The following is a 9,521-nucleotide window of genomic DNA, read 5'->3' as shown; positions in this document are numbered from 1 at the left end:
CAACCTAATTTGAGTCCAAAATTAATAACTTTTTTTTTCATAAGTACTCTTAACCCAAAAGACAACCAACCCAACTACTCACCCAAACTTAACAATTTCGGTCGAAGATTGGTCTCTTCCCCTATGAGCAACGTCCCAAATTCTTTTGAATCTCGCTTCTAAAAGTCCAATCAGAATGGATTTTAACCAATATGATTTCAAAACAACACAACACCCAAAACATCAAGGAAAACACCTAAAACTAAAATCTTACCCAAAATAGATCTGACAGCAGCCACGATGGCGTCAAGGGTTGGGTGATGCATGGGTTGCGCGACTGGGCTAGGTGGCTCGCATGGAGGCAGCTTGGACCAACGGTGAGAAAAACGTAGAGAGGGAGGACGTGCGGCAGGGAAAATCTGGCGAGCAGCAGAGGTCGAAGATCGACGCAGAGAGAACTGAGCCAGCGTGACATCGACGGCTGCTGGGCGTACGACATGGAAGAGAGCGACTGAGCTGCAGAGGGGGAGAGATGCGAGAGAGAAAGATGGAATCGAGGAGGGGGGGGGGAGGTGTGCGCGTGAGGGAGAGAGTTTGAAGGAAGGAATAAATAAATATATTATTAATAAAATATAATAAACTAAAATAAAATAAACTAAAATTTTTATTTTATTTTATTCTATGTTACTAAATCCTTCTCCCCGAAACTTCTAGTTCAAAAAGAATTTAATTAACCCCCTTAAAAATGAAATTAATTCTTGACATTAATTTCAAACATAAATTTCCAACTTTAATTAAATAAATTCCAGCAGTTACACTTAAAAGTCCAAAATTCCAAAGATGCCCTCAATTAGAGGAGATTACTGAATTTACATTACGAATAAAATTTGGGGTGTTACATTCTTCCCTACTTACAAAACTTTCGTCCTCGAAAGTTACTCCTAAAACAAATTCGAATATTGGGCTCTCATCTCATCCTTTTGCACCCAAATGGCTTCCTTGAACTGGTGATTCCACCACAGGATTTCCACAAATGCTATCTCCCTGTGGCGTAATGTCTTCACCTCTCTGGCGAGAATTTCTACAGGCTTCTCCTCGTAACTTAGGTTGTCATTCAACTGCAACGAATCAAAGTCAACTACATGGGATGGGTCTATCACATACTTCCTCAGCATCGAAACATGGAAGACATTACGAACTGAAGACAGCGATGGAGGTAATGTCAAACGGTAAGCTACGGGGCCAATTCGCTCTAAGACCTTGAAAGGTCCAATGAATCTTGGACTCAACTTCCCTTTCCAGCTAAACCTCGGAATACCTTTCATAGATGCCACCTTTAAGAACACTTTATCCCAGTCTCAAATTCCATGTCCTGATGTCTCACATCGGCATAGCTCTTTTGTTTGCTCTAAGCTGTTTGCATACGAGCCTTGATCTTCTGTATTGCCTCATTCATGGTTTGTACTAGCTCAAGTCCTAGCAATTTCCTCTCTCCTACCTCATCCCAACACACAGAAGACCTGCAGCTCTTTCCATATAGGGCCTCAAATGGTGACATCCTAATAAAGGATTGGTAGCTATTATTATAAGAAAACTCCAACAGATGCAAGTGAGCATCCCAGCTTCCTGAAAACTCTATGGCACAGGCACGCAACATGTCTTCCAATATCTGATTCAATCGCTCTGTCTGCCCATCAGTCCGTGGGTAAAAGCTGTACTGAAATCCAACCTGGTCCTCAAAGCTACCTGAAGACTCTTCCAAAAGTTAGATATGAAACGAAGGTATCTGTTCAACACGATGGACAAAGGCACTCCATGCAATCTCACCACCTCCTTCATGTATATCTGTGCCCACTTATTTATTGAAAAGGTGGACTTTTCAGGTATGAAATGCGCTAATTTAGTAAGCCTATCTAGCATAACCCAAATCATAGTGAAACTCTTTGCTGTTCGGGCAACCCTACAATAAAGTTCATAGACATGTTCTCTCACATCCATCCTGGCACACTCAAAGGTTGTAACAAGCCTGCTGGCTTCTGTCTCGGGGATTTCACCTGCTACCACACCAAGCACTTATTAATGAACTCAACAATCTCTCTCTTTGTGTTATTCCACCAGTAATAACGCCTCAAGTCCTGGTACATCTTGGTGTTGTCGGGGTGAATCAAAAACAAGGAACTGTGAGCTAATAACGGGCAGAAATGCACGTTATCATAGTACTAAGTTCTTAAACATTGTTGGATTGCGTTGATGAAATATGTTAAATTGCATCCATTAAGCATACATTCTATAACATTGCATTCGCATGCGTGCAATGCATTAGAGCAGTTGATCTTTACATTTTTGGGCAAAATATGCGTTAATGCAATGCAGAGATTGCGATCATAGGAATACATTGGTCGTGCACAACTTCATCGCAAGACTTTGCGTTGATCGTGCTCGCAAACATTCGACCAAGCAGAATCACCGCAACTTGGTCAGTGCAACATGGTGGGCGCATCTGGGTGAAAGGATAATTAAGAGTGATGGGATAGAAAGCTGATGACAATCAGATCCAAATTAAGTTGACAACCGATAACGATCACAAAGTACATTCAGCTTTATCGGTAACAATCATCTGACGCGTCAATCAGGAATTAAAGTTGTGCCATCTGTACAACCGGGAGAGAGAAGTCGCCTTTCACCATTGATGCCCTATAAATACCAAGTGCAATCTTCAAAAAAGGGGTTGATCAGTTAGGAAGTTCACCAGTGCTTCTATTCATAGTTTTCTTCTCCATTTTATGGCGGAGCAAGAGAAGAGTGGTGGCACCGGAGATCGCCCAGGGTAGCTCGAGAGAGAACCTTGGGGCATAAGAGCAGAGAGCGGGCCGACTCTCGCGAGAGCGAGAATATCTTTAGAGCACGAGTAGAAACAGTGTAAACGTCTGGCAGCAAGAAATTGCTACCAGGCTCTTTACTATACTTGCATTGTTATTTTGTACTTCATCTCATATCTATTCAATGGAAGTTCTATTTCTACATCTGCTCACTCTCTTAATACGCATGAGTAGCTAAACTAGTTGAATGGGTTGAGAAGAACTAAACTAACATGACCTAGGAAGTTCATTACTTGCGATCATCTTGTTTTATGTTGTGCAAAATACCCTTTAGAGTTACTCGAGAGAGAATCTAAAAAAAGAACCTAATGTCTCGAGAGAGCTAGGTTAGAATCTGGACTCGAAATAACAAGATTAGGCTTGCATAAACAAGAGATAGGGACTTAGAGATAAGCTCTGTTTGTCAACTTGCATCGCATGCATCCCAGGAATAGGAATGTTATTATATGATCACATATTTGTGTGAGAGTCATGTGTCATCGCATAAATAGAGATAGAGATTTATAAGTAAAACTTGTAGACTTATCGCATATTTATCGCATGCGTTCTAGCCTTAGAAGCCGTAGCATTCACGCCGAGAGGTGGTTTACTATTGTATGCATGTTGCATGATCGCAAAGCATGAACGCATTCTAGAGAGTGTTAGCCGAAACCTTTCTCAACCCGTTCACCGCATATTCATCGTATTTCCCATTTACCAACTCTTTTCAAACCCTGCCACATTCGTTATTTATTTTCATCAATGCAAACAACAAACCCAACGATTTATTTATTTAACTGGTTACTGCAAGTCTTCATAAAAATCACCAATGTAACTATTTTCACAAGTTTCTGTGTTCGATCCTGGACTTACCAGGAAACTCAGAGGAATTTATATTTGAATTCCGTTGGGGAAACTTGAGTGCACGATGCAATTCCATCAACGCATACCATCCATATTTTCATTCATAAAATAACGCATCAAGTTTTTGGCGCCGTTGCCGGGGACTTCGGCAAAATAGTTATTAATGGTAATTTTTGTGATTTCTTTGTAGAACTCTCAATCTTTGGCAAACTACGACCCAGAGATTGAGAGAACATTTCGAAGGAGACTACAAGATTGCCAACAACAACCACAATCCGATAAAGAAGAGATGGTAGAGCAGCCTGGAGGTGGAGCACCAAATGATAATAATGTCATGGCGAATCTGATTCTGTTGGCAAACGATCGTAATCGACCCATTAGGGACTATGCATCGCCAAACCTCTATGATTTCTCTCTGGGAATCATGAGGCCTGCCCTCGACAAAAGCAGATTTGACATGAAACTAGTGATGCTGCAGATGATCCAGACTACAAGTCAATTTGGAGGAAGGCGTGGCGAGGATCCGCACGCCCACCTCCGAAGTTTTATTGAAATCTGCAATACTTTTGTGTTCCCAAACATCTCTGCTGAAGAAGCTCGACTAACGTTGTTCCCATTTTCTCTTTGTGATCAGGCTAAGAAATGGGCTTATTCGCTCAAACCAGGAGAGATTACTTCTTGGGAGCAAGAGTGGAGAAATTCATGAAAAAGTATTTTCCACCTACCGAGAACGCAAGACGAAGAAAGCTTCTTTAACTGACAAGAAGCGTAAGCAACCACTCTGCCTTGCTGCATCAATACGCTTCCCAATCCTTTCTTAGACGCGTCATTGTAAATGACAAAACCACCTTATCCATATGGCACTGTAAAAACTGGGCTGAAACCAGCCTCTACTTGAGATCCTATAAACTGTTCTCACAAGCCTCATTCCAAACAAAATGAGCTTCCTTCCGGGTTAACTGAGTCAATGGGGGTGGCTATGTGAGAGAAGTCTTTCACAAATCACCTGTAGTAGCTTGTTAACCCCAGGAAACTGCACACCTCACTAACTGTGGTTGGACGAGCCCAACTGCCTCAATCTTTGCAGGATCCATGGAGACTCCTTCTTTTGACACTACATGCCCTAGAAAAGACACATACCTCAACCAAAACTCGCATTTAGAAAACTTAGCATACAACTTGTTGGCCCTCAACGTCTTCAAAACTTTTCGCAAATGCTTCTCATGTTCGACCTCTGTCTTGAAATAAACCAAGATGTCATCAATAAAAACAATCACAAAGGTGTCGAGGAATTCCTTGAACACCCTATTCATCAGATCCATGAACATTACTGGGGCATTCGTTAGGCCGAACGACAACACTATGAACTCATAATGACCATACCTCAAACGAAAAACTGTCTTGGGTATATCACTATTCTTTATTCTCAGCTGATGGTATCCTGATCGGAGATCAATCTTTGAGAATATCGTAGCTCCCTACAACTGGTCGAACAAGTCATCAATCCTGGGGAGGGGATACTTATTCTTGATGGTCACCTTATTTAGCTCTCTGTAATCAATGCACAGACGTAACGATCCATCCTTCTTTTTCACAAACAAAACAGGTGCACCCCATCGTGGCACACTAGAGCGTATGAAACCCTTGTCCAACAAATCCTGCAATTGGACCTTCAGTTCCCTCAACTTTTCTGGTGTTACCCTGTATGGAGCCTTCGAAATAGGGGTTGTGCTTGGCTCCAACTCAATAGCAAAATCTATCTCCCGCCGCAAGGGCAGTTCGAGAAAATCCTCTGGAAAAATGTCTGGAAAATCTCTCACTACTAGCTCTGAAGTCAAAGTGACTTCAGCCTCTCTAGTGTCAACCACACGGGCCATAAAGCCCCAGGCTCCTTGGTCAAACAGTCTACTGGCCTTTAATGCTGAAATCACTTTGGGTAGGACCACGGTCCCAACCCCTTTAAACTTAAAATTGGCTCCTATAGGGGGTTAAAGATGACCTCTTTACGAGAGTCATCTATGCTGGCATGATTAGCAGCTAACCAATCCATGCCCAATATCACATCAAAATCACGCATATCTAAAATGATCAAGGTCACATTTTATGCGTGCTTTGCTATCTCTACCTGACATGCTTTTATCTTTTTAGTAGCTAACATGATCTCTACTGATGGAGTGGAAATAGATAGCGCAAAGAGCAAAGGTTCTGACTCTAACATGGCATGCTTTACAAATATGGAGGATATAAACGAGTGCAAAGACCTGGAGTCAAACAAAACTAAAGCATGGTCCCCAAAACAGGAAGCGTACCTATCACAACTGTGCCTAACTTCTCGGCCTCACGACGAGTGGTAGAATACACTCTACCCTGCTACTGCTGATGACTCGGTCCTCCCTGAAACGAGCTTACAAGTTGGCGCCCAGGTTTAGAGACGTTCCTCCTTGGGAATTTCTTTGACATATGCCCCTTCTGACCATATTAAAAACAAATCCAGTGCCGGCTAGGCAATGTCCCCAGTGACGCCTACCACAAGTAGTACAGATCAACTTATCCTTCTTGAAAGTCACAACTTGGGAGCCCTACTGTCTCCACGAATGTGGAACATTCACTATGTTTTGGTTCCTCTACTGATGCTCAGGAGCCCTAGGCTCAGCCTTGCTTTTCTGACCTGTAGAGTCCCAACCCCGAGCGACCTCCTATACTCTTCTTCCGCCTGGGGGTCGACATCAATCTTCATAACTGCCCACAGTGCCACAGTATACGTCTTGAGGTCCAAGGCATGTACTAAACCTCGCAGTTCGCTCCTCAGACCTTGAATGAATCTATCTGTCCTCGCTGCCTCGGTGGCTACTAGTTCAGGAGCAAAATGGGACAGCTTATCAAATTCCTGCTCATACTCCTCCACTGTTGTTTCAAGTTCAATAATTCTGCCTGCTTGTTGTACCGAGTGTTGACCCAAAAAATACTTCTCATAAAAACGCTCCTTCAACTGCTCCCAGGTTGCAAGTCCCCCCATTAGTATCAATCATTTTCTCTGTTGAACGCCACCAAATCTCTACGTTGCCAGTTAGCATAAAAACTGCACATTCGAACTTGTGCTCCTTTGGGTACCGCATAAAACAAAAAATTGCCTCAAGACAGCCACTTCTCTGCTTTAGTGGGATCCCTCAACGATCCATCAAAGGAGCGAGGGTCAAACTTCCTGAAATCCCTCAAGTGTTTAGCCTCAAGAGACAGGTCTTGCATGTCTCGATTCTACGATCGAATCTACTGCAACTGCTCAAGTGGCACTTGTTCTTTTTTAGCCTGGTTCTGGGCAATTTGTCCTGCCATCTTATTACGAATCAACTTCTGTAGTCTTTCCAATAGGGAGGATGCAACGACTTCACCAAGCCTCCATTGCCTTCTCATCAACTTGGGTCATAGGTGGTTCCGGAGCTGTTGAGATGGTCTGGCTACCCTCGGCTCCCACTTCCTGCACCCCTGGAGGGGGAGGATCCTGAACTTGTGGATGTTGTACTTAGGGGTCCTGAAACCCTCCTCTAATAGTCTTTCTTGCTCTAAGTTTAGGTGTCATATCCTGTCATGAACTTACAAATCAACTCTTTATCTTTGCTATCAGAAAGACATGTTACTGAAACATTACATCACTAATCTCATATATGTACTGAAAACTTTCATTAGTAGGACATACCTAGTGATGACGAGGAATCCGTTACTGGGCCACAGGGACTATCTAGACTTACATAGTAAGTCAGTCTTCAGAACCCAAAACATGGGCTCTGATACCAATTGTAATGACCGACTCTCTAGGACTCAAGTTAGGCCGTTACTAAATACGTGCATGCATGGAACTTAAAATAACACCTTTTTATGGTGAAATAAATGCTAAATAAATAAGGTAAGTTCAAAAGCTCTTCATTAAATTCAAATATTAAAAACAACAATAGGGTACCCATAAATCATAAATGATAACAAATAAGTTTCAATACAATTCTTAATAGTGAGTTTCACATCAAAACTGAAAGTTAAGAAAAATATGAAAAAGAAATCTAAATCTCATGAGTGGAAGCATAAAACTGGTCCCAGTGGCTTGATCACGGATTTCGCTCGTCAATTGTCGGTGCATTTCGACCTTTATCTAAAACAATAACAAGAGAAAGAATGAGTATAAATACTCAGTAAGTAACCCCACTACTAAGGTCGGGCTAGGCATCTATGTCCTCTAGATGTTTACCTTTGGGGGAACATAAAAACTGCTCTAGTCCTCATGGGACACATACATACATGACAAACTGGTTTCTATCCTACTGTAGTTATGTATGCCCACTACCTCTGGTGAATGCCGAAGGAAACACAATATCTAGTGAATCCCGAAGGAAACACAATCTAGTGAATACCGAAGGAAACACAATCTGGTGAATCCCAAAGGAAACACAATCTAGTGAATCCCGAAGGAAACACAATCTGGTGAATCCCGAAAGAAACACAATTTGGTGAATCCCGAAGGAAACACAATATATGGTGAATCTTAAAGGAAACACAATCTGGTGAATCCGGTGAATCCTGAAGGAAACACAATATCTGGTGAATATCGAAGGAAACACAATCAAGTGAATCCCGAAGGAAACACAATATCTAGTGGGCATCTAACTAATAAGTTAAATCACTATAATAGTCTCAAGATCATAATTATCACAATATGATTCTATGACATACATATACACCTCAACATCATGCCTCTACAACATACATATATTAGTATATCATACCATCGTTCTGTCATAATATTCATCTATCATGCTAGCATACATCTAGTGTCTGGCCCATGAGCAGTTCCACTAGTAAGATTACTTACCTTAAATTTGGTCACAAATTAATCCAATTAATTAACCTTCTTACAACTCTTGAAAGACTTTGAATCCCCCCTATAACATACATTACAAATATTAATTTTACACCCCTAGTCTAAAAATAATAAACCCGAAGTTTTGAACTCATATTTGGGGTCTAAATCCAATTAACCAAATTAAACCAACTGTCCCCAAATTTAACTTACCAAAGTCATGGCTTGGCCCCAAAAAAATTCATAAACTCAAATCAAAAGACTAACCTAAACATAATTTGAGTCCAAAATTAATAATTTAATTTTTTTTTCATAAGTACTCTTAACCCAAAAGACAACCAACCCAACTACTCACCCAAACTTAACAATTTCGGTCGAAGATTGGTCTCTTCCCCTATGAGCAACGTCCCAAATTCTTCTAAATCTCTCTCTTGAAAGTCCAATCGTAATGAATTTTAACCAACATGATTTCAAAATAACACAACACCCAAAACATCAAGAAAAACACCTAAAACTAAAATCTTACCCAAAATAGATATGACGGCAACCAAGATGGCGACAGGGGTTGGGCGGTGCGTGGGTTGCGCGACTGGGCTAGGCGGCTCGCACAGAGGCAGCTCGAACCGACGGCGAGCAAAATGCAGAGAGGGAGGATGAGCAGCGGGGAAGATCTAGTGAGCAGTAGAGGTTGAAGACCGACACGACGAGTTCTGAGCCACCGTGACGTCGACAGCTGCTGGGCATACGACGTGAAGGAGAGCGGTTGAGCTGCAGAGGGGCTGAGATGTGAGAGTGAGGGAGTGAGGGATGGAATCGGGGGGGGGGGGGGGGTGTGCGTGAGGGGAGAGAGTTTGAGGGAAGGAATAAATAAATATATTATTAATAAAATATAATAAAGTAAAATAAAATAAAATAAAAATTTTATTTTATTTTATTCTATTATATTTTATTCTATGTTACTAAATCCTTCTCCC

General features: G+C 41.7%; 1 protein-coding gene across 1 annotated transcript; it reads right to left on the bottom strand.

Moving 5' to 3' along the window:
* Positions 1 to 920: 920 nt before the first annotated feature.
* Positions 921 to 5,578, bottom strand: LOC150032037 (uncharacterized). Its single transcript, XM_090308357.1, has 4 exons — positions 5,240 to 5,578; positions 4,842 to 4,939; positions 1,405 to 1,721; positions 921 to 1,297 (listed from the first exon to the last, which is right to left on the bottom strand). The coding sequence occupies exons 1-4, from the start codon at positions 5,576 to 5,578 to the stop codon at positions 921 to 923; spliced, it is 1,131 nt and encodes a 376-aa protein (XP_090164483.1).
* Positions 5,579 to 9,521: the final 3,943 nt, after the last annotated feature.

This window comes from Benincasa hispida, chromosome 12 (genome assembly GCF_027475165.1).
Source record: "Benincasa hispida cultivar pf3 chromosome 12, pf3_genome.v1.1, whole genome shotgun sequence".
Lineage (NCBI taxonomy): Eukaryota > Viridiplantae > Streptophyta > Magnoliopsida > Cucurbitales > Cucurbitaceae > Benincasa > Benincasa hispida.
Note: the sequence above shows the minus strand (reverse complement) of the source record. Positions and strands in the feature narration are given on the sequence as shown.

Excerpts from the sequence above, each read along its gene's own strand:
- LOC150032037 (XM_090308357.1), bottom strand. The coding sequence starts at position 5,578 with ATGGCCCGTGTGGTTGACACTAGAGAGGCTGAAGTCACTTTGACTTCA. Across the intron at positions 1,722-4,841 it reads AAATGCGAGTTTTGGTTGAG|CTTTGAGGACCAGGTTGGAT; the intron begins GTATGTGTCTTT and ends GTCTTCAGGTAG. Across the intron at positions 1,298-1,404 it reads AATACAGAAGATCAAGGCTC|GTATTCCGAGGTTTAGCTGG; the intron begins GTATGCAAACAG and ends CATCTATGAAAG.